The sequence below is a fragment of the Ictidomys tridecemlineatus genome, chromosome 10 (genome assembly GCF_052094955.1).
Source record: "Ictidomys tridecemlineatus isolate mIctTri1 chromosome 10, mIctTri1.hap1, whole genome shotgun sequence".
Classification (NCBI taxonomy): domain Eukaryota; kingdom Metazoa; phylum Chordata; class Mammalia; order Rodentia; family Sciuridae; genus Ictidomys; species Ictidomys tridecemlineatus.
The window spans coordinates 35,996,725-36,021,867 of NC_135486.1; the positions used below are offsets into that span (position 1 = coordinate 35,996,725).

Sequence of the window (25,143 nt, forward strand, 5' to 3'; positions counted from 1 at the left end):
TATTATTGTTAATCCCACTTTACAGAAGGTAAAACTGAGACTTAGAGGGGATAAGCCAGGCCACAAGGAAGAGTGGCAGAGTCCAAACCTGAGCACATTCTAACCGTCTCCACGGATGAGTCTTCATGCTATCCTAAGGGCCTCCTTTCTGCCTCTACCTTCTTTTCTTCTTTCCTTTTTGAATTTCACCGTGTGTTTATCGAGCAACTACAAAGCACTAAATAACATGTTACTTCTTGGGGAGAAAGAAGCAGCCCTGGCAAGCAAAGTCCCTGACACCAATAAAAGTTGATAAAATGAGGGGATGGATGACAGGGGTACACTAGCCCCTTCATCTTCTTCCCATTAGCCTGGGATGGGCAGAGACCTTTCTTGTACAGTTAGAGAAATGGTCCTCCTGAGGGGAACGAACTGGCATGATCACAAAAGGTGCCAGTGGGAGTTCTGCCCAATGCTGGCATTTTTTTTTCTTCTTGATGATACTGCTGAAATCCATGGCCTATGCAGGGGGCCAGCTGTTGGCCTTGTGCCAGAGAGCACCAGGAGCTGGGTGCATGTTTGCTCCCTCCCGTGTTCAAGGTGGCAGCAGATGGGGGGGAGACCTGAAGCCCCTTTATTCTGTGCTGGGTCCCTTTCTTCTTGAGATGAGTAGTGGGTGGAGCTCATCTCAAGTCTTCAGATCCATATGACACAGAAACTCTGCAAGAATTGATGCCTCTGAACTTTTCCTTTGGCTCCAACAATATCAAGTTTGGGGAAATGTTTCCTGAGTAGGCTCCACTTCCTGCTTTGAAGCTTTTCTTCACTTAATCAATATTCTTTTGTTTTTGATCACAATGGATGAACCCTTCCTTTTCACAAATCACCTGGAGTGTCTCTTCCCCAGGAGAAGACTTCTTTGACTCACAAGTTGTGCTGGGTGGTGGCCTCTCCTGTCCCCAGCACACTGAATGCTGCTGCTTCATTAGCTGCTCACTTGTGGCTTTCCTTGTGTGTGATCGTGCGGGCACGAACCCTGTGCTGCCAACCTAGCGGTCCTCAAAGGTTGTTGGATGAACCATGGCGGCTGAGTCTCTGTCCATCTCCTTTCTCAGTCTCCTTTTTTCCTGACCCTCATTTTTGCCCACTTGTCTTTTCTCATCTCTAAACACTGCCTGAAAGACAGAGGCTGAACCCTGGACTGTTTGCTAAGCCGCAGCTGATGACACAGCCACTCTTCCTCCACCTGGTGGATGCTGCAAACCCTAGCCTGTCTGTGGAGGGAGGTGGGAGTGGGAATGATTGGAAGGACTGGGCGGGGAAGGTCACTTGAGGCAGGAGGGTGAAGGGAGATTCAGGGCATAGTGTGAAAACTATGGAGACTGTGGCTGAGACTCAGGGTCTCTGAGCTGGGCCTACCACAGAAAGATCAGAAGGCCAACTGGAAAAAATGCAGTCAAGCTGGACTCTGAAAACAGCACGGGAGGGGAGCAACCTTCCCCTTCTCCTCGGGGTGCATATAATGGTGTTGCATGAAGGAGCAAATGTCCCCATCCCACAGGGGCATTTTCTGTCTTCTTACTTGCTGGCCCCCATGCCTCTGTTCTCACCAGCACATACGCACTCAGACCCAGGCCCGCCTCCAAGCACCTCCAAGCACAAGAGAACTTTGGCACTGTTTGAAACTGTTCATGTCTAGAAAGAATGGGCCAAATGTCCTGGCAGAGAGGGATATTTAAATACTTTTGACCATCAGGGAAACTGAGGCTTCAGTTGACCTTGACTTAGCTGCACCAGTAAGTGACTCAGATGACTCACAAGGGCAGACTCTCACCTTACCTGGTCCTGGCTGCTCTCCCACCACCCCTCTACCTCCCTCTCCCTAGAACTCCCCTGTAGCCTCAAGTTTGAGCCTAGATCCCTTCCAAAGGACCAGCCCAGGAGAGAAAGCTTGTCTGGCAGCTGGCTGGTCAGAACCCACAGGCAGCGGGGAGGAAAGCCACCAAATATTCCCGTAAATGGGCTCAGCTGGCCACTTCTGGCTAAGGAGTTCAGGTCCAGCAGAGATCAGCATTTGCCTCCTGGGGTATATCCTGGATCTAAGTCCTGAGAGGGTCTGTCCAAGCCTCACCATTTGTGTGAGAAACCTGCTGGAGTGGAGACCCAGGTTTTTTTCCCCATTGTGTCCTCCAGGGCTCTGGCCCCCATACAGAGGAGAACTTGTCAAGTCCCCAATGCACAAGGTCTGCTCCCATCCCTAGGGGAGGCCTTTGCCCTTCAGATGGTGCATCTTGCCAAGGTTTGCAGGCTTCCCCTTCCCGGCCTCTTGCTCTGCTGATGCTCATGCCCCTCTCCACACCTCTGAAACTGTATCCTCACATCACAGCCACTGTCTCAGTCATCAGCGGATGGAAATAACTTTTCACGACAGCTCCTCTGATGTTGCCATCTTTTGTGTTGATCAAAACAACAAAACGAATCAGACTCTCAGCATCTGATTGAAGCCTAATTGGAAACCCAAAGTGGCACTAAATGTTATGGTCTAAATAAAACACATTCAATTACTCAACCTCGACAGGAGGAGCACCAGGGAGAGCGCCTAGAAGGAGATAGGAAGCAGGTTGCCGAGTCCTGGGGCGAGCCTGCTGGGCCAGGCAGGTGTCTGGAGGAGACTCCAGGCTGTGGGCACAGGAGGCTTCCGTGAGCCTGAGAAACCCTCCCATTGAGCTGCCCCCTGGTTGCCCGGCTCACTCTTGGAATGGCACTTGAGGCTGAATGGGGCTTGGATGCAGTTTCTCCCATGTGTACTGGACTGGCCCTCCTGGCCAGGGGTTTCCTTTGCCAAGTTGAGCAGTGGATGGGGTAGGAAACTGTGCAGGAGTGTCACCATGTCACCTGCTGGGTCCCTGAATGGCCACTTGATGTTGGGGGAAGGTGGGAAGGCAGGAGCTTTGGGACCACCCAAAGCTCGTCCTCTGCTCTGCCTCTTAGGAGCCCTCCGGGGTCAGAGTGGGGAGGGGAGAGGGTCTTGTGAGGCCCCATTTTTCTGCACGGGAAGAAGGGAGCTGCAGTAACTTCCTTGGGGCCTGGGGCTTTTTCTCCCTCCACTGGGACCATTAGAGACATTTCCTCTGATTGGCCACCTTGTAGGGCCTGGGGCAGTGCTGACTTTTTTTTTTTTCTTTCATTCTTTCTTTTTAAAGTAAAACAGCCTCGTACTCCAAATTCCTTGGGAGTGTCAGGTAAGAAGATTAGGAGTCTGTGCTGGCTTCCTGGAGTTTAACCCTTTCCTTAATGTGGAGCCAGGAGGAGGAAGTGCAGGAGGGGAGCCGGACAGCAGCCAGGGGGCGCTGTCTCAGAAATCAGGAGGCGTGGGTCGGCCCCCAGAAGCCTGGGGTGGAGGCCTAAGCCGGCTGTTTGCCAGCTTTGTTGCTCTGGGCAAATTACTTAGCGAGATTAAATTTCAGTTTTCTTTCTTATCTGTAGAAAAGGCTAGGAAAATAATGCTTATTAGTTGAGGTCATGTTTGTCAACTAAAATAAGCAAAGCATGACATAAATATTAGATTTCAACATCTTAAAGTAGAGCTCAAAGGCCTTGTAGGCGGTGGAGATTTTTTTTTTTTTTAAGGCGTGGCTATATGCACGGCGTGAACTGCAGGGCTTGGCCTGGTGATGAGACATGGGGGTACAACCATAAAAATATAATTGCCCCTACTAACATTTATTAAGCAGGTAACACATGCCAGGTACTTTTCAGAGTGCTTTTTATGCATTAATTCATTGAATTTAATCCTAATGCAAATGCCATAATTATGTCCATTTATAGATGAGGTTATTGAAGCACAGAGAGGTGAAGCAAATTTGCCCCAGGCCTCGCAGCAGTCAGTGGTGGGGCTGGGACTTATCTAAGAGTCCATGCTTTTCCATAGCTGTCAGGAAACTGCTCACAGTCGCTGATACCAGCCTCCTCTCACTGGCTTGGTACACCCTTCATTCTCCACAGTCACTTCTCTCCAGATCTCTGACTCTTTTTCTAAAAAACAGAGGGCTGCTTATCACTAAGTAGTCTCTGGGCCTCAACCAGCTCTGCATTCCTGTGTCAGGCTCTCTGAGAGACTCCCAGCATGGACGAGCTAATGTAATTATCAAACACATCGTCCCTGTCTTCTGTAGCACTGCTCACCTTATTTTCCCTTTTACCTACATTTCATGCCTTCTCTCCAGAATGTGATCATCCTGAGGGCAGGAATTCTACTTTACTTATCTGTACACAAAATCACGGTTAACAGGGCTGTAGTTGTGTTGAAAAGAGCAGAAAGAAATCAAGAAAGTACCTAAGATCTTTGCTGGAACATTCCTTAGAAAGACAGCCCTGTCTATATCTGCATATGCAAATGACTTTCCAGTGGACAGCTCTATGTATTATACATGGTAGACATTTAATGGTCTGTTGAATGAATGGGTCTGTGTATGCTAATGATATGCAAATCACCTCTATTTTAACTTGACCCTTGGGAACATCTTCAGGGACTCTCTCTTGGGCCTAGCTTGTTTTCCTTGTTTTTTTTTTTTTTTTTCAACTTTAGTTTTTAAACATGCCAGTGTTTTCCCTTGCCTGTGCTGAATGAAGCCATGTCAAGTTGGGAAAAGAATGCTGGGCTAGGCCAGGTGGATCAGCATGATGACCCAGGTAAGCGAGTCCCCTCTCTAGGCATCAGTTCCTCAGATTTAAAAGACTGGGGGAGGGTAGGCTTCCTTCTGGTACAGAGACACTGTGATTTCCCATCCCTCAGTCTAGGAGCATCGTCTTAAGAGTGTGAGCCTTCAGCTGTCCTACCTAGAAAGAGAAAGCAAAGCCCTTGCCAAGGATTAGAGAGAGTCTCCAGGCCCCCTGCCCATTTAGAGAAATGAGGGTTTTTGGCACCAGTTCGCCCGGCCTGGGCATTGTGTTCAATCATTTCTTTCCAAACCCAAGGATTTTAAAATAAGAGGCTGGAGTTCTCTCTCTTAAATACAGTAAGCCAAGCGTCTGATTAAAAGGGTGGGTTTGCATTTCTCTTCCCTCATGTGAAAATATTTATTTAAAAAAAATGCTCCCGTGAGAATATTAATAGCCAGGGAGTCGGCTTCGAGTCAGCCTCTGGATCCTTGACATTGGAAATGTGGGAAAGACAGAGGGAAAAGGGAAACCTAGGTTGAGGTGGTCCCTGGGCCCTGTGCAGAATTCTGCCCTCCCTCTGGGGAAGGCACTGATGGGAGCATTCAGCTCCTGGGCCACACTGGGGTCTGGCTTCCTTAACCAGAAACACATGTGCATCAAAGGCTTGGATTGAAAGTGACACTTTCTAAAACAAAGTGCAGCCGTGATTCTCTCTTCCTCACTTGCCTAATCCCCAAACGCTATAATTCTCCCCAGGTCCCTCAGGCTCAGCTCTCTCCTGCCCCCTCACATTCCTGCCTCCCTCAGGGCCAAGGCCTCCAGGCCCAATCGGCAGGAGCGTGGCTCCTGTTATTGAAACTTGTCAAAATACACCTTGGCGAACTCTGCAGGCGCCCAGGAAGTCTGATCACCTGCACTAAACAGGCACCATCACAATAATAGTCTGAAATGCCAAGACCCACAAGCAGGAGACGTCTAGAAGTGTGGTTCCTCACATTTTTTCTTTTCTTTCCCAAGGTCTTCAGGTGACCTCGGCGACTGACAGGCAGTTCAGTAGTTTGGGCTACAGGTAGGAAATTTACTACCCCAAGTATGACAACAGCCCCTTTGAAAAGGTTCTTATTTGGGGGGCCTCAAACCAAGTTGGTATTTGACAGGGAATTCTCCAAACCAGGGAGAACAAAATTAGTCCCTTGGAGAAGCCCTCTGGACAGTGCGGCAGGAGCATTTGAGAGGCCAACCTAAACTTCCCCCAGCCCCACGTGAGACTTAGAACCAGAGCAGCGGCCTGCTGCAGGGTTTCTCCTGTAGTGAAGTATGTCGGGGAAGGTGGCTTTACACACTTTGTTTCTGATACTGAATCCAGATTTAAAATTAGGTAGTCAGTGCAGTTAGGTAAATCGGGTCTAATATTGAGTGCTGAGAATGAATTCCCAGAAAAATTGAGCAACTCTTGAAATGTTAATGAAGTCCAGGAAACAGCCCCCAGCAGATTTGAAGATAGCCCATCCCAAAGAAGTGTTAATGAACAGCAAACTTGAAGATGCTGCCTCAGAAATCCTTCCTACCCAGATTACTTCTTTGGCCCACCTGTGTCCCACCCCTCAGGCCTTTCCACTTACATTCCATCACTAAAAGAACTATAAAAAGGGGAGATAACCGCACTTCCACGGATTCCACCTCTTGGGTCCCCTTCTTCCTCCGGGAGAAGTCTTTTCTGCTGTCCTTTACTAAACTTCTAATTTCTACCCTGACCTTGCCTCGGTGTGTGCTTCTCTGGTGTTATTCTTCAACATTGGGGAAGCAAGGACTCGTCGCTGGTCAACAGTGGTAACAATACCTGCAGGCCAGACTCCTCCTTGCCCCATCTCTGTTAAACCAGAAAGGCAGGGTTGGTGAAAATGTCTGTTTCCTGTAATCCCCGGGGGTGAGAAGCCATTGCCCTGTGTCCGGAAGGAGGACCACTTCTGAGTGGTTCCCATGCAACCTGTCACAGGAGGACTTCCTGGCAGAATACTAAAAGCCAACATGCCCTCAACGTGTGACCCCCTCCTGATAGATTCCCACAAGCACTTTCTTTGCCCATGGACCTTTGATGTGGGACTTACAAAACCTTCAGCAGTTGATCAGCAGCACACTTGAAGGCCACTAATGGGTCCGTATGTGTTTTGGGAAATCAGAGCAGTTCTGCTGATCCTGGAGCTAGGTGCTGGGGGTACACAGTGCTGAAAGGGGCAGTCACATGGTGCCTTCTGAGCCTTGAGTTCCTCATCTGGGGTCAGAATCTCTGGAGTCCCCTCCTGCTCTGGTGCTTTGTGTTTCCATGCCCCTGTGGATGGAGAACCCAGCCCTGCATCTTTTCCTAGCCTGCTTTTCAAGTGTGCCAACTGTGTGATGGGCAGCAGAGTGGTGACACTAGGATTTCCAAAACCAAGTCGTTGAGAAAGGTAATAACTGTCCTACCTAGGGCTGGGGTTGTAGCTCAGTGGAAGAGCACGTGCCTAGCATGTGAGAGGCATTGGGTTTAAGTCTCAGCACCAGATATAAATAAATAAAATAAAGTTCGATCAACAACTAAAAAATGTTAAAAAAAAATCCTCCCTAGTTTGCTGGGGGTGCTCACTCTCAGAGCCCTGAGCTGCTGTGTCTGCCGTGAGCTGTCATACTCAAGAAGTGTGACTATTTTGGGGCCAGCAGGCTGCGAGGAAACTCAAGACACATGCAGAAGCCTTGTCTAAGGCACTCTAGTGAAAAAATCCCAACCGATCCCAACTTCTAGTTTCCAAGTGCCAGACATGAAGAAGCTTCCAGAAGAATCTAGCCCCTCATCATGCGAGCCACCCCGGCCATTCACGTCATCCCCACAGAAGCTGTGGATATTATAGAACAGACACATGTTGCCTTCACTTCTTCCTGCACCCTTTCTATCCCTGAATCCTTGACTCATACATTTTGGGAGGGTTTGTTATGTAGCCATAGATAAACACAGCAGTGTACCAACTCCTGGCACATACATGAGGCACTCAGGGCTGGGATCTGTGCTTACTTTACTACCTGGAAAAGGTAGTTTTGCCTTTTGCATTGAACTTGAGGCTTGGTTATATACCTGAGGAAACCAGAAATGAAAAGCCCCTTGGAGAGTCCCTGGCTGACCAAGCATCCATACCTGTGGTCACTCAGGCCTGTGGGCTTGGGGGATGGCCAGGGCTCAGGTGCCCCTCCCTATTCCCTATGGATGCCTGAGCCTCACATATGGGCCTGGGGCTGCCTCCTGAGTATGGAGGGGGGCAGGATTGTTTAGTCTGCTAGGCACATTCCTAGATTTTTAAAATAAATAGCAGATTATGAGCAACTCAGCCCAATGCTGCCATTTGGCCAGGCCAGAGTCTTTTGAGGTGTCTCTCGGGAGGGAGCAGCAGGAGTGGCAGGTTGGAGGCCATTGCTGGAACATAAGAATGCTTTCCCAGCCATAATTTAGAGGGGATATGTTTCTAGTCCTTACTGAGGTCCCCAGAAAGTTTTAGTCCTGACACTACTACTAATAAATTTCTATCACATTTGAAAGCATTGACTAAATCAGATATGGCACACTAGCCTACCTGCTAGTCCCATTGCACAGATGAAGCAACTGAGGTTTGGAGAAGTCAAATTACTTTCTCGAAGCCGTATACCACCTAGCAAGAAGCTATGAAAAGGAAGTCTATCTCACTTTCACATGCCAGATCTTAACCACCGTACTCTTTTGCCCCTCCACGCCTAGAAAGAGAGAGCAGAATCCCACGTCCCCCACCCACTCCCAACACGCTCACCCTTTGCCAGCCTATCTGCTATTCCCAAGGTTCTTTCCAGCCTGCACGGAGCCATTCTCCACTGTGACTCCCTTTTTCCATTTCACCCTTCGCTGGATCATTTTATGCCTCTATTCCCTCTGCTAATTCAAACTAATTAAAGTATAAAATAGAATAATTGCTTCCATCCCCATACTCTTTTCTCATCCACCCTGAGGACGACGGAGTGGTGTTCCCTTTCTGGGAGTGGCCAGCCTGACAAGTTGGGTGGAAACTAGGGCCATTCAGTTTCTTTTCATCTTGTTGCTTGGTTTTTAACTTGGCCCGTAGCCTGATTTTCCCTGGACTCTCTGTCTGACTTCCATGAGACACAGAGGACAGGGGTGCAACTTGGAGTCATGCTATAACATCTGTTGACTCACTGTTGAGTCTGGGGCGGGCTTTCTAGAGAAGAGCCAGGCATCTTCACGGTGGAGCACCTGGGCAATTAGCAGCAGGATTGGGGAATCAGTTCCCAAACTTCCCCCTGGGACTGGCCAGGCTGCAGATCTATTAACAGTACATTAACATTGACTTGTTAGGAAGTGGCACTAACGACCCAACGCTTCCTACTAGTCCTATTTCTTAATTACATTTAGTTAATTGAGAGAGAGAGAGAGAGAGAGAGAGAGAGAGAGAGAGAGAGAGATTAGAACGAGTGTTATATTGGTATTAGATTGTTAACTTTGTGGGTAGATTAGAACCCCTTTTGCAGAATGTGAGACCAGGGACTACACTGTACTCTTACCTGGTCTCAAGGATAGGACAGATGCCATGTTTTGGAGAAGGGGTGAGTACAGAGAGATAAGTGCGTGCCGTGGATAGGGTGGAAGGAAGGGATGACATTAGGCTACCCAGAGATTTGCTATAAAGTGAAGTTTCTGGAAGCCCCATTCCCTTGATGTCACACAAGATCTTAGGACTTTTAGAGAACCCCCCAAATCTTAAATTTTTACCTGCTATGGTTTAGATATGGTTTGAGTGTATCCTCCAGATGTTCATGTGTAGAAACTTTAAGAGGTGGGACCTAGTGGCATATACACTGATCATTGAAGGCGCTTTCCTCAGAAGAAATTGATGTAGTTCTCACAGGATCCAGGTTATTTCTTGCAACAGAGTTGTTATAAAAAAGCAAGCCTGGCCCCTCCCAACTTTCTTTGGCTTCTTGTCTGGTCATGTGAGCTCATCCTTTTGCATACATTCTTGTTGTGATATCGTCTGCCATGATATGATTGCAGTCAGGGAGACCCTTGCCAGAGCCTGGGCTATGCTGTTTCGACGTTCAGCTTCCAAAGCCATAACTGAATAAACCTCTTCACTTTCTAAGTTACTCAGACTCTGTTATTTTGTTATGCTAATGGAAAAAGGACTGATACACTGCCTCAGCGCAGGAATACACTTATTCATAAACAAACCAGCCTTCCTACTCTCTGTAATGTTCATTGTTTAGGGAAGAAGCTCATGAAAACACACATGACCTCACAGACCTCTTTTTCAGCAAGTTCTTTTGTTCTAACTTTAAGCTTATTAGTGGTGATTTTGATGTCACCTGCAAAAAGAGAAGTCCCAATACCAGGACCTTCAATGAACTCTTCAAGAATTAAAAGGACATCTGAGTCAGGTTTTTCATCTCCATCTTTAAATGTGGTGAATCCAAGTCCCTGAGAAGATAAAAGCCCAGGTCACCTGGGGAACTAGAGGCAGGGCCTGTTATCTAGGTCACAAACCACTTAGCTTCCTAATCATCACATATAGTATCTATTCTCCTAAGTAATGAAATCAGAATGCAAGAGGTGGAAGAAGCCACACAGAATCTTAATGACCAGTGGAGTCATAGTCTGCATGGAGACAGAGTAAGAAGAACTTCCCTAGTTATTGTCTCAACTGAGTCTCACCCTGACCTTGTGTGACACTCACAGAGGTTAAGTGGCTTGTCTAAGGCCTCTCTGCTATAGAAAAGCCAGAATCGGAACTGTGGACTTCAGAGGCAATCCTGTTATCTGATGTAACTCCTCTAACTCAAAAAGGAGGAAACAGAAGCCGTGAGTCATGCTACTGGTTATTGCAAAAGCTGAACTAGAATCCAGGACATCTGACTTCATTTTTACTGACCGTTCTCCAACCATACATTAAACTGCCTCCTGAAGAGGTCCTGGCTGTCTGTGAAGACTCTGTGCTCAGCTGGCCTCAGACAGATGGGCCTCCTGAGCTGCCCTTGGCCCTCCTCCCTGGACTCAGCCCCCCGGTGAAGTCACCTGGCTACCTATTTCTACACGATTTATGGCTATCCAAGTGACAGGCTTCAGAGCTCCACCACAAATCCCCCTTAGACTTGGCCTCCTGATTGCAGCTCCACCTGGTACAGAGAGCTCCCCTATTAATATCTCACTTGGCCAGAGACAGCCCCATGGCATTAAACCCACATTCTTCCTCTATTTGCTCCTTTGCTCATTGCAACTGGCTACTACTCAACCTATTTGGTGCAGATTGGAACAAGAACAGGACACCCGAAGCAGAGGATGAGGACAAAGGAGAGGATATTTACAGAGAAACTGTATTTTGACCAGGAGGCATGCTCTCGGACGTGGCATCACACACGAACTCAAGATCATTCTATATCCTCAAGCCTTCTTGTCAGCCTCTAGCCCTGACCCAGTGCCTCTTCTTTGGTTCTATTTTGAATGCATTTTCAAAAGCATCCCATTTGACAAAGGACATGCAGCCAAAATGTGCCTTGGCACGTTTTCAGTTTCCACTAAGGTTTTGTTGGTCACTTCCATTTGCTGCTTCTGCTTTTTCACTACATTGGACTCAAAAAAAAAAAAAAAAACCCAAGAGAGAGCTCTCACCCAGAGCTTCCTGCCTGGTCTTGAGCCATACAGCGTGTCTCTCAAAAAATATCATGCATACTATGGGTTTATTCCTCTTCTTTAGCCACCTATGTAGGTTGCCATCTATCCACCAGCCTTCTACGTATTCCTGTGAAAGTGTCTCAGGATCCTGTTAACGTGATGTTAATTTTGGATGGTGGACTTGAGACTGTTGTCTATAGGTAATGCTTGAACTGGTATTGAACAGGTAAGCATCTACTATTTTTACTTCAAAAATAACGTTCAGTCTTAAAGGTGAAGAAGAATAGGAAGAGAACACAGAGCATCCATAGAACTCAATCTGACGTCATAGATACCCGGGGTACCTGTCTCTCTCCCTCATTAGATGGTAACCAACTTTAGGGCAGAGATCAAGTCCCACTCCTTTTCATGTTTTCCCAGTATTTTGTCTCCAATAAATATGTGCCCAGTAAGGGGTTCTCTTAGGCCCATTGCCTGTTTTATTGGGATGATAGGCTGGTGTTTATTTCCAAGACTCTCTCACCCACTCTAGGTTAGGCAAAGCGTCCTCCAACTCCTCCCAGTTCCCATCTGGACCTGTTTACGCCTCCATGGCAGGGGCCACATGAAAGAAGGTAAAAAAAGACAGGTGGGTTCAAGAGGCTCTGGATGTAATTTGCATGCAATTAGCATATGATTTGTGTCATCTATTCTCAAGAAGTAATTTTCAAGTTAGAACTGCATCACTGCGTCCCTTAATGCTGTCATGTGCCTGCTGGCCCCTTTCTTACTTTTTCTGCTTATCCCCCATCCCCTGATTCAGATCCCTTACATTCAAAAACAAAGGAGGGAAAGACAACTCGGAGAAGGGGGAAGCTGATCAAGGACACTGGAATCCTGGCAGAATATTCTGAATGACATACGAGCTGGGAGGCACCTTGTGAAAGTGGCTGGTCCTCTAGTCCCAGCACAATTCTCCAGCCTCTGTCAGTATCCTCAGCTGCTGAGACAGACTCATAATCCTTTTTAATCCTTCTTTGACCTTTATCTGACTTCTCCTTTTCAGGAAAATGATAAAGACCATCGCTGCAGCTCAACAACTGTTAACCCACTGACCAAGTGAATGGAATGAACCAGTCTTGGTGAAAACTAGGTGTTTGCTTGGTTTTCTGGATCTGCAGGGATCTGATGAATCTCCTGTCTTCCCTGCTTCTTTTCTTCACCACACCTCCCCCTGCATTACCCTTCTCTGGGCTGCCACACATTCAGAGTGAGTACAATCTGGAGGAGCAATCCTCCTCCCCGCCATCCTTGAGGGTGAGGAACTTGCTCAGTTGCTACCTAGCAGAGGGTAGAAGTCTGTTTCGTAGGATTCCCCATCTCTGCAGGCCTAGTTTCAGCTTCCCAGAGCTGACCAGTTTCTACCCTGCACCAGTTTAAGACTCATGCCAAGATTTTATCTCCTTCTGGGGCCCTATCTTGGTTCTGTCTCTCTCAGGAGCAGGCCCAGCCTGGAGGCCTGGATTATTTACACCTCTTTGGCTCCCTTGAGCAGCAGACTCTGTGGGCCCTAGAGCAGTAAATCTACCTCCTAATCACACCAAGCTGCTCCATGCAGTCTGGCCTGTTCTTGCGGGGCTGTTCATCACTGGCTGAGACAGAGGCTGTGGCCTAGAGAGAAGCCTCCGGGAAGTGGCTGGCCCTGGCTTGCTTCCCTGTGGCTCCCTGCAAAAACCTACAGGGAATCTGCCTCTTCCGGGACCCTGGTACAGCAAGAGCAGAGGTCTCCCTTATTAGATGGAACAGCTTCTGAACTAAGGTGACAGATCATCAACAGTTTCCTGGAGTCTGGAAAGGATATATGGATTGGCAGCAACACTTACCTGTCTCTCAGACATGACATATAGGTAGCGCTGATCAATGGAAAAGGCCATGTCCCGAAGGATGGGGCTCCCATCTTTGAGCACAGAGACCATCTCATACTGGACCCCACCATGGGGGGGACCATCAGCTCGAATCTGCAAGAGAAACAAGGGTATCCTTAGCATGTATACACTCTGCCTTCCCTGTTGGCTACCTGCTTCTACCTAGAAGAAACAGCTTTCAAAAAACCATTGCTACCCGTCCCAATTGCTACTCTGTAGCCAGAAACACCACTTACTTCAAACATCCCAGTCTCCACACAGAGAATACTTTCCTAAGCCATCTGAGTGCACTGGCTGGGATTTCTGATGGTGGATTTATTTTTGTATGCACATAGGCCCTCCGGAATAATTCTGACTATCTATATGTGGTTATTCTTGTGTACGTTACAGATATTTATAGCTGTATGTGATATATGAATATGCAAGTTAGTGCGAGCTTGGGCACACTTATTTGTGGATGGAAAGGGAGAATCAACATCTATACACAGTATCCTTACCTCAGGCAGATATAGGGAAATGCTGGGCAATTATACAAACCACCAAAAAGTGGTCATCAAGAGATTCCAGATTTTTGGACATTATGATGTCTTTCTTTCCCCAGATATAGGTTCTGACTGTCTGCAAGTCCACCCAGTGGGATGTGGTAATCTAGGAATCCTGGCTCTTTCTGTCCAAGTGCATCCCAGGACAATAAGTCAGAAAGGACTTGGTTGTCATTTAGTCCAGGGTTTCTCAGCCCTGGCTGCACATTTGTATCATCTGGGGAGTTTTTAAAAATATGAATGCCAGGGCCAGATGCATTAATCAGAATCTCTGTGGGTGGGGCCTGGGCATCTTCATTGGGTTTAAAATCTCTCAAGATGAATTTAATGAGTAGCCAGGGTCAAGAAGCAGTGATAAAATCCAATATTCTCCAATCAGAGTGGCCTCAGAATTGCCTGCAGGGCTTGGTAAGATGTGTGGCTGAGCCCACCCCAAGAATTTCAGATTAGGTGGGGTTGAGCTCCATGGGCATGCATTTTTAACCCATTCTCAGGTGCTGCTGCTTCTGCTGGTACAGAAATATGAGAAGTACTAATTCAGGCTGAGCCTCATATGCAAAATACTGAAACTCAAAAGAGAGAGGTCCCTAAAGTCATGCAAAAAGTTGGCGGCATGGGCTGGGGTTGTAGCTCAGTGGTGGAGTGCCTGCCTAGCACGTGTGAGGCACTGGGTTTGATTCTCAGCACCACACATAAATAAATAAATAAAAGGTCCATTAACAACGTAAATTTTTTTTTTTTAAAAAAAAGTTGGTGGCAAGAAGTTCTTGGTTAGATCTGCTCCATCCCCAGTCTCTTTTCCCAGAGTAGGGACTGACTCTTGACCAGTGTTCTCTCCCCCCAGCTCATTTCCTTTGTCTTCTGCCCACCTAGATACCCTGGAGCCCAGGCCCCACCTCTTCTAGGAAGCCTTCCCAGCCTCTCTAATGGCTTATTAATGACATTTAGACTGATGCTTTTTTTTCTACCAGACATCCTGTCCTAGGATTATAATCAATCGATTTGTTCATTGTATGTGTACTAGCTAACATGTATTGACCATCTATTTGAATTGTTTTCTAATTGCTTCCCATGTGCATAAGTCCTGCCAAAGCTTTGAAGATAGGAATATGTTTTCTATTTCTCTTGCAACTCTCTGAGGACCTGCATAGGCTGGGGGACATAGCTGGTGATGGATTAAAGGGAATACTTGAGACAGGTGTGTTGAAAGGAACTTAGATGGTGAACCAACTGATGGAGTATCCTGGATTTTTTTATTGCTAAATTAAAGTTAGGCCAAACACATTTTCCTTGGAAAATCTGAAGAATATATCTTCTCCTTTCTTATACTGTGTGCGTTCTCAGGGCATGATCTGCACTGCTGGGTTGGGCTGGATTGGGGTGAGTGGGGAGCAGACCATGAGTCCCTAGTGGGGTGGAAAGCTCTGGCTCTGGAGTTCTCAGTGATAGACAGAGCAGATTCCTGCCTGAGGGCCCTTGGCCTAGATTCCAGGGATGGGTACAGTGGCTTAGTGTCAAGGCATAGAGTGAGGGGTACCATGTTTTCTTCCTCACCTGCTTTGGTGGGTGACTGGGGGGCTCTGGATTGAAGTAGAGGAGGAAACCTCACCTTGTGGGCTGGACTCTACCTTCTCCTAAGCTTCATCCTTATTCTTTTACTACCTCACAGGGAGCTCCAGCATTCAAAGATTCTGCCTTGAAAACTATCACTGAAGCCCCTCCTTCCAGGGTTGGGGGCACAAGGGTAGGTAGAGGGCAACTCCAAGAGTCAGCTACGATGTTATGGGGTTGAGGCGTCTCTTCTCAATCCCAGAGCAATTATGATTATGAGAGTTAAGCAGAAGGAAGAACAGAGTCTCTATTTGGGGAAAACTTTCCATGATTAAAATGCTTCCCCTTATCATTCAAAGCAGGGTTCTCCTTTGGATGGACAGGGCCAACTTTCTATAAGGTCCTTGCAGAAATGTGGTAGCACTGACTCACAAAAGTTCTTGATTACTGTAAGAGGTAGAGGGAAGATGTGTTGGCCATGGCTTCTGGTTGACTTGGCCTTAGTTTTCTGTCTTCTACAACCTGGGGAATTTAGGGTCTGCTTCTTGCATGACTCTGAACCCTACCTTACCTCTGAAGGAGAAACCCTCCCTTGACAGCTGCTCCTCTCCAGGGAGATTTATGTCTCCTTAAGCTGGTTTGGCTCAGGAGTTGTAGAAGCAGCCCTCTGGGCCCAAGCCTGGCCTGGGACCTCCTCCCTTAGGAGGCTGGTTGACCCACTGCCAGCTGGAGCTGCCACCCTCTCCATGAGCCTGGGCCCTGGCTTGCATCCCCAGAAGGTCTGACACAAAGTCAGAAGGAAGAACAAATGCCACGGGTCTGGCCCTCCCTCAGTGGTCCCTGGGACTAGATGGTACTGTGGCCAGACTGGAGCTGGAGCTGACCCAGCCACCACCCTGACACACGCTACTGCTGTCTATTGGGACCAATCCCAATCATTCACTTCTTACTGAATCAGAGACCTAATCAGAATCTTTTTTAAAATATTTTTTTTTAGTTGTCCATGAACTTTATTCATTTATACATGGTGCTGAGAATTGAACCCAGTGCCTCACACATGCTAGGCAAGCACTCTATCACTGAGACACAACCCCAGCCCCTAACCAGAAGCTTTTTAAAACTTCCTGTCTGCAACCTCAATTTTTTAATAAACCAGTGAAGCCAGAGTCAAATCTACATAGGTCTCCAACGTGAGCACTCAAACCAAATCAGAACAGAAAATGTTGTTGGTCCTGAACTTGAACTAAGCTCTCTTATTCTATTCAGTCGTCATCCTTGGAAAGAAGGGCAGTCCTGGCCAAGAAGTCTGTGCTTCCCTGGGCATCCTCCTACTCCCTGCTACCTGCTGTAGCTTGAATAGCCCTTTAAGACACCTATAGGAAGTCAGAGAAAATGGAGAATGGGGGCCAGAGGGCCAGGGGTTAAGGAGAAGGAGGTGGGCCAGGACAGTGGGCAGAAGGCAGGCAGACAACTGGGCAGCAGAGATCTTTCTCTTCACTGGATACCTTCTGCTCCCTCTGGGTCACACATTAGCACGGGGAGAATATAGTTCTGGGACTCAGGCATCCTGGGATTCATTTCTGACTCTCTTCCTGCCTGGGCATGGCACACTTTTAGGAGAATTACCTCCCTGAGCCTCAGTTTTCCTCTCAGACAGGCTCAGCACCTGTTTCAGAAGGATCACTGACATCGCTGCCAGATGGCAAGGGCTTTGCAGCTCATAGCCTAAGCTTTTCTATTAGAGGCCCCCACCAGAGTTGGAGCCAGTCAGTGCTATTCAGAGAAAGCACACAACAATGGAGAGATTAGCCCCAGAGAGATTAGAGAAGTTTTTAGGTCAAAATTGTCCCTCCTTGCCAGACACAGGGTGCCTAGTGGCGAGGAACTATCAGGGAGTCATGAAACAAAAGTGAGATTTTGAAAGCCAATTAGTTGGGTTTATTGTGTGGTGCCCCACCAAGTCACAGTTCTCGTCAGCGTTTAAGCTTGCATCCTTGGGGCCAGGTTTCAAGGACCACAAGGACAGCCATAAATGGAAATAGGCCACAAATCCAGTCTGAGGGCCTGCATTATCAGGTCAAGCTGCACAGGTCTTAATATCCAACCAGGCAGTGGAGGGCCAGAGATGGGGCAGAGAAGGAGGTGGTACTGACAGGTGGAACCAGCCACCTGAGCATGCTTTTCTAGTTGGGTTCTTCATGTCCTGGGAGGAATTGACCTCAGTGGACATGCAGAAGCCATGGGGCCTTTGTGCTTGGCCAAGATTGAGAAGAGCAGAACCACAGGGGCCATAGTCGACTACAGAAGAGGGTGACAGTCTTTAATGAGACCTACAGAAGACAAATTGTGCCTAAACTTTTGCACAAGGATATTTAGATGAGCTTGAATAAGAATTCCTGCTCTGAAGACACCTGACTGTAGAATGAATGACCATAGAAGTCTGTGATCATCTTAGGAGGAGTTTTTAACACAGGACAAACCCTTTTGCTGTATAGTTCAACTTGGTCCTGCCTAAGGCAGTAGGTTAGACTTGGTAAATTTTCAAAGGTCCCTGTTCGCCCAGTGAATTTATTAATAGCTGCCACTTATATAGCTTTTATGACATGCTGGGCACTTTTGAAAGTTGGTAATAAAAATTAGCTCATTTAGTCCTTAAGGGTACCCCTGATGTAAATAATATTAACATTCTTCTTCGACAGATAAGAAATCTGAGGCCAGGAGAGGCAACTTTCCTGAGGTTATACAGCTAAAGAGTGGCAGAACCAAGCTTTGTACATAGCCCAAATTCTCGCCACTGTGTAACTCTCCCAAGACACGGTAGTAAGCATTTCTCTATTCTCTGTAGCTGAGCAGAATGGAAGGGTAACTTAGAAGTCCAAGTTCTCCCCTTCATTCCCCCACAGTCAACGAGGGACAATCACCCTTTTTTTTTCCTGGGGTGCAACAACAAACTCAGAACCTAATTTAGGAGGGCTTTACTTGAGATCTAAAACTCAGTTTAACAGGTCTGGCTTTGGGGCAGGAACATGAGAGATAAAGCCCAGGGAGATTTACTGTCCAGTTTCCAGGTGGGAGGGGACCCTTGGAAATGAAAAATGAAATAGTAGCTCTCTTAGTATCTTTCCTTTAAATCACACAGCTATGAAATTAATGACATCCTCTTTACTTGAACATCCAATTCAAATCAGCATATCCAATTAACTCGCTTACCTATAGGCCCCTCAAACTCCTTTGCTTGTGCATCAATTTCTTCCCTAGTTAGCCTTAAATTATGAGGCCCTTACTAGGGATTTGGCACTCTTTATTACTTTATTAGTACAGTAGTAGTGGTAGTAATAGCCAAAAAAAAAAAAAAAAAGATTTTTTTTTTTTTTTTCAAAAGCTGCTGGAGAGCATGGAATTGAGGGATCTTCTTAGGTCTCTCAGTAGGAAAGAAATTGATTTGACAGGCACCACCATGCAGAGGGAAGCCCTGGATCCTGTCTGGAGAGTGGGGATCTAATCCCTGTTTTCTCTTTAATTGGCTGGGTGATTTCAGGCTAGCTGCTTCACTTGTTGATATCATAGTTTCTGTAGCTGCCAAATAAGGGCGGTAACTCCTGTCCTTCCTAATTTGAAAAGGATATTGTAAAAATGCAATGAGTTATGAGCTATGAGTTTCAGGCCTGTCCACGTTTATTTATCACATGGCTACCATGAGCTAGGCCTGTGTTAGAGTTGAGGACGCCGTGATGAATGACCCTGGACCCCTCAGGAAGCCCGGGCATGGGGAAGTGGACAATCTAATCCATCTCCCCAAACACATGCGACACTTGTGAGAAGAGATTTGCATGGGGACTCCAGGGGGAGCAGTGTGGGGATGGGGCAGTGCTCAGCTGGTCTGGAGGAGGACCTGATGGGGAGCTACCTGGAGGAGGTGAGGCCTAGCTGAAAAGCAGGGGTGGAAATGGGAAATGTACAGTTTGATACAACTATAGATGTGATTTGGTTATGACGGACTTTGGATATCTTGAAAACTTGGGTTTTCAGACTTGAGCATTTGGGAGGGCTAAGATTGACATGGAGTAACTGAGGACTCCACAGTAATTCCAGTAGGTCTCTTGCACTTTCATCCATCTTTGGAAGAGGCCTTTGTCACTTGGTTCCCTGCTTGCACAGGACTCTGGGCTCCTATAGTATACCAGTGTGTGAGTGGCATGTGTGTGGTGCGTGTATGTGTGGCATATGCAGCATGTGGCACGGTGCGTGGGGGGTGGAGGGTGTGTGCGTGTGCACATTCAGATCTTTAAAGAGGGGAAGGGTGGAGAAGGCCTGGTGCTGCTCAGCCTGCGCTCTGAGTGAGTTAATGAGCAAGCGTAGCTGCACCTGTGCATTTAGTGCTGCGCACTGATTCAAGCTCAAGTTTATTTTTGTAGAGCTTCATGACCCGAATTATTTATAGAGTGAAGTCTGGGTAAATTCAGCATCTAAGGTTTTTTCCTCCCTCTCTTCTGTACACATATTCACACACATCACACACACACACACACACACACACACACACGGGTGCATGTACAGAGAGGCAGCAGCAACTTGCAGGGTGCCTTCATGGGCCCTGCCTTCTGAGCTGTATGGAGGAAGGAACATTAACTAAGAAGAGTCACGGATCAGCAGGCTGAGGCTCCCTGGAGGACAACTGGGGGCCTGGCCCTAAACACTTGGGTAATCGGAGCCTGGCCTGTGGGCTGCACTGAGCCAGGAGAGGAGAGGAACAGGGGAGATACGGTGAAGGGTCCTCCCTGTTCACAAAGAGGAAGGAGGTACTAAGATGTGTTGAGCTTTAGGAATGCCCACTCCCCCCGCCACACACACACACCACACACCCACCCACCCACCCACCCACACACACACACACACACACACACACTCACACAACCTCCCACATACATGCAGATTCTTCCAGCACTTGTCCCCAGCGAGTTGTCGGTCAATCACCAGGGCTTTGACATTGAAGATTGACATTTCCTGGTACAATTATTTCTATTTCTGTGCATGTTAAGAATCTGCCCCAGATATTCAACTGGGGGAGGGGACTAGCAGAGGGGTGCATGGAGCTAGAGGAGTCTGCATTTTAGGGGGCCAGGCTTTCTCCTGGAATGTGGGGTCAGGTCTCCAGAGAACCCACTTGTTCTCTGGACTTCTGCACCTTGGAATAGTCAGAATTAATAGCCCAGTGAATAGGCAGCAGATATGGTGACTAGTTCTTGAGCATTTACTGTGAGTAAGGTAATGTTTGGGACTAGGTTGGAAAGATTGACTGGAGGGAGCCACAGAGGCTACTTTTCTTTTTCTAAACTGTAGCTTTTGTGGTCATTAGCCAGGGAAAGATGGCCAAGCCACCACTGTTCTCTGCCACTCCTGGAATGGAGAGGAGCCACCTCTGCTTTATACTTCCTGATGTCTAATGACAATCTGCACCTTACAAAGAAACCTGGTTCCCATCTTTGGGGTGTCTCCTTCTACTATGCAATGGAGAGTGGCACTAAGACTTGGAAGCAAAAATAATCCAGATCTCTTGGCTCTACCTTTGTTAGGGAGCATTCGAAGGCCTGAGAAGAAACATGGGCTAAGGAGGGGTGAAATGAACTGGGGCAATGCAGGAACACAGGGCTTGGCCCTCAGACCAGACCCACTTTAAAACACAGCTCCAGCTCCAGGCTTGGGCATATCAGAGGCTCGGGGAAGAAGAAGCTGCCAGGGGCAGAGGAAGCACTTGATTGTTCTGGGAAACAATAAGATAAACACAGCGAGGGACAGCCAAAGCATTAAGCAGCCTCAGATGAAATCAAATCACGCAGAGGCAGAGCAATAATTCACATGGAGTGCACAGAGTTGGGGGGGGGGGCGTGTAGAGGGGTGGTAGGAGGAATTTAATAAAGAATAATGAGGAACTTCTGCCAGATTGGAATCTTTGTTTATCCAAAGCTAGGTGGGGTGCTCAGAATCTCCATTTAAGGCACTGCACACAGGTTCTTTTCCTGGGGATGCCCTGGTGGTTTAGGGATAGAACTGAAGCTCATAGGCACCTTGAGCAGGGACTGGTTTAGATTTACCCTTTGGAGTCTGTGTGGAGGGGAGTGTAGCCTTTCTCACTAGGCGCTGGAAGAGGTTGTTTGGAAGTGAGGGAAGTACATATTGACAGGTCAACTCCCTTGAAAATACCCCATCCCACCCCCCAGGAGGGAACAGGAAAAGAAAGCTAGTGCTTCCTGGGACTAGATACACATAGTGCTTTTGTTGAACATCTTTCTCTCTTTATTAATTTATTTCTGTATGTTCACTGAGTGTCTATTCAATGTCAACCAATGTGCAAAAGTTTGGGAGAATGAACATAAATAATTTTCGAAACACTGTAGGCCTTCCATTTTGCGGGATACGAAATGCTAAATGTTTACAGCTGGATCCCACAGCTGGTAAGTGGCAGTGTGGAACTCAAAGCTGGGTCTACCTGATTCCAAAGCCTGCATGCTGTCTTTTTCTTTCATTCTGCCTCTCTCTGGGGCCTCCATTTTTCCGAAGTCAAACAGGAGAGCAATGCCTTCATCATCAGGACTAAAAATTACATTTAAAAAGAGCTGGGTGTCTGGGGAACAGAATAGATCATATGGCTGTCTACTCCAGTGTGACAAAGAAGGCCACCTGCAGTTTGGAAAAAAAAAAAAACAAAAAAACCAACCCTTAAAGGGTGGGGAGCTTAAGAGGGTTATTACCCTCTTTAATTAACTGGTTCTTTTCAATGGTCTGTGATTGCCCTGCATTGTATCATCTGGAACAGTAGTATTTTGCTTTCATCAACACCAAGGATGGCATTTGATCTGCAGGGATGGGAAAGGAGGTCTAGCGCTCTTAGCACCACTCTCTGGCACTGGACTTATGTCTGAATACAAGAGACTCCCTGAGATTTTAAAAGGAGAAATCATTTAAAAAATGCACGTGGCACGGGGATACCGTGGTGCAGAAAATCACATGGTAACTAGGAGAAATGGAGACCCTATCCATGCTGCTGTATCTCCCTTCCCATAGCTAACGAGTTGGGTCTGAGTTTTTATTGCCTTTTATCTGTTATACTGCAATAACCTGAGAAATCTCCCTGCCTCCGGCATATTCCTACACTAATCTATTCTACCAAACATAGCCAGATTAATCTTCTTAAAACACTTATTTGATCCTGCCTTTTCTGTATGCAAAATCCTTAAATTTCAGGTGTTTGTAATTTTCTTTTTTTTGCTTATCTCAGTCTCCTAATTTTTAAAAAATGATGAACATACACTACTTGTAAAAAAGTAAATCATTGCATGTATTCATATGTGTGTGCATGCACGCGTGCACGCGCGTGCGCACACACACACACACACACACCCCACCTTAGCTGTCCCCACTTGACAATTTAGAAAAGTTCACAGTCTCCAGTTTGTCATTCAATTAACATAGCCTTTGCAACATTTTCCAATTTTGTTCCCATCCAAGGCCCCATCTTTTTGATCTTAGTGATCTTCGGTAGCCAATTCATTCTACCCCATAGATCCTAACCGTCCTTCAAGACCTTACCCAAATGCCATTTCCTCCAGGAGGCCAGCATTGATCCCACCTTTGAATTCCCATAATATCTGGCATGTCCCTTGGCGAAGCTACAGGTGAACATATGAAGTTATCGTTCCCAGGATTAAAGTGCCTGGAGAAGAGATTATGTTCTTCACTTACCTACTCTGCTTGGTACTTCTGTGCACATAGTAGGCTCCCCAGAACATATCAGTGCAATGAATAAACTCCTGTTGCTGAGGCTGAGCAAAGTGAAACATAATTCAGAGCTCATGCTTATTTTACCTTTATGATTGTTAGACATTGTGCTAAAGGCTTTATATTCATTTTCTCACTCAGTCTTCACAAAGACCCAACGAGGTAGGCACTCTCCTTTTCCTCACAGTCAGATGAGAAACTTGAGGCAGGAAGGGTGAGGTAATTTCTCCGAGGTCCTAAGGCTGGCAGGCAGAGGAGCCAGAATCTGAACTCTGTGGGCCCTCCATTTTCCTAGACCTGTTTTCCCATCTCTAGGATAAAGTGGGTAAGGAGAGAGGCCACTTGTCCACACCACCCTGCCTGACAGGATCTTCCAGAACCTGGCACATAAGCACTATGTACATTCGCTTCTGTTAAATGATCTCCTGGCTCCCCAAATGGACTGGCAAGAGCTCTTAGGAGGGAAGCACTGTAAACACTCAGGTGCTGCTCTGAAAAGAACTCCAGGGCCTCAGGGCTGGGGCTGGATCTCTCCCGGCCAGGAGGCAGGGAGAAGGCAAAGCAAGGTTTGAGCTCAACAAGGTCAGGTGGGAGCTGGGGTCTGAGCAACTGTGTTGGGGAGGAGAGAGGAAAGAAAGCCCTCATCTTCCAAGGCCCCAGGAACCTGCTTGGGGTGTCCCCTGTGCTCTCTGGTCTGTCTGACTTCCCTGCAGAGCCCAAGGGCAGGAGAGACAGCTGGGGGCGGGTCTAGGTGTGTTAAAGGATTCTGTTGCAGTAGCTGTCATCTTCACACCTTTCCCCATCTCCCCTCCCAGGAGAGGGACTTTAATAATGAGCTGCTTCATGACAACAGACCCCTAATTAATTCATTGCTATTCTCCTGGGGCCAAATCATTCTAATCAAGGTGGGGTGGGGGTAAGGGGTGGTGAACAAGGATGGTCTCGCTTGATTGGATGCGTGGCCATCGCTGCTCTGAGGCCACCCCTCGTCACCTTGTTCTCTTTGGTTGGACACCTGCTTCTTCCCAATGTCCACTCTTCCTTGTGCTGACACTCCACAGTTCCCAGGCACAGTGCCAGCAGCCACTCTGCTGGTGGTTAGGTAGTGTATAAGAGGGGCCAGGATTTCACTGGGAGGGTGAATGGGGGGAAGCTGAGCTTGGCCTTGGCTTTGTGAGGAATAAACTTTGTACTCCCTTTTCTCTGGGCATCAGCGGAGCACCCAGTGGGCTTAATGCTGAGCAAAGTGCAGGCCTGGTTCTCCTCTTTAGATGTCCCTTCACCCTCCGGACCCGAGAGGCTTCTACTATCCTGATGCTATGTGCTCCTGGGACCTCGACAGCCACCATGTCACCATACACAAGGAGCAGCTTCAAAGGATATGAATACTCCAGAGGGTCTAGGGACCACGTGGAACAAAATAACCTTTAAAAATCCTCCCCGATGCCAGATCACACTTAGAGACAATGCAAATGAGAGATTGCACAGGTCTCGCCTCAGGCAGCCTCTGCACAGGGCTTCTTCTTTCCTTTCCAGATAGTTCAAGCCCCAAGTTTCAATCTTCCCTTTCCAAAGGTGCTCCCTGGCGGGTTGTGGCTGCTGACTTAAATCTGTGGGGTGGAGGTCACACTGGGGCACTAGGCCAAGGGCGTTAATTCTTTTTTTTTCCCTCATATGCAAAATGGTAAAAACAATTCTGCCTGCATGACAAGGCTTCAGAAGGAAGAGATGAGATAAGGATCACCAAAGTGTTTAGGAAACTAGAGAGGGATGTGATTTTTGATTATTTACCTTCTAACCACAGGCTTGGGTGGGGCCAGACTAAGGGGAATGACTGGGCAGGGAGAGAATTCTTTGGGGGACCAGGTGTCAGTCACCTCTACCCTATCCTTTCCAAGAGAGCAGGCCAAGAAAGGGGGACAAGAAGACAGGGTGCAGGGGTGAGCAGGTGCCTGGGGTCAATGCCCTTAGCCTGGTGAAGTTCCCTCCCAGCCTGCTGGTGAAGACAGCTCCTCTCTGAGGGAGGAACAGCTTAGCTAGGGGCCTCCGC

General features: G+C 47.5%; 1 protein-coding gene and 1 long non-coding RNA gene across 2 annotated transcripts in view; one reads left to right on the forward strand and one right to left on the reverse strand.

Moving 5' to 3' along the window:
* The window catches only part of Plxna2 (plexin A2), a 208,152-nt gene that overhangs the window by 100,412 nt on the left and 82,597 nt on the right, over positions 1-25,143 (reverse strand). Inside the window, exon 4 of the mRNA XM_078022741.1 lies at positions 13,183-13,317. Within this exon, the coding sequence (XP_077878867.1) occupies positions 13,183-13,317 (135 nt within the window). The remainder of the gene's footprint in view (positions 1-13,182; positions 13,318-25,143) is intronic.
* The window catches only part of LOC144367208 (uncharacterized), a 30,535-nt gene continuing 17,675 nt past the window's right edge, over positions 12,284-25,143 (forward strand). The window contains exon 1 of the long non-coding RNA XR_013426522.1: positions 12,284-12,569. This is a non-coding gene — a long non-coding RNA (uncharacterized LOC144367208). The remainder of the gene's footprint in view (positions 12,570-25,143) is intronic.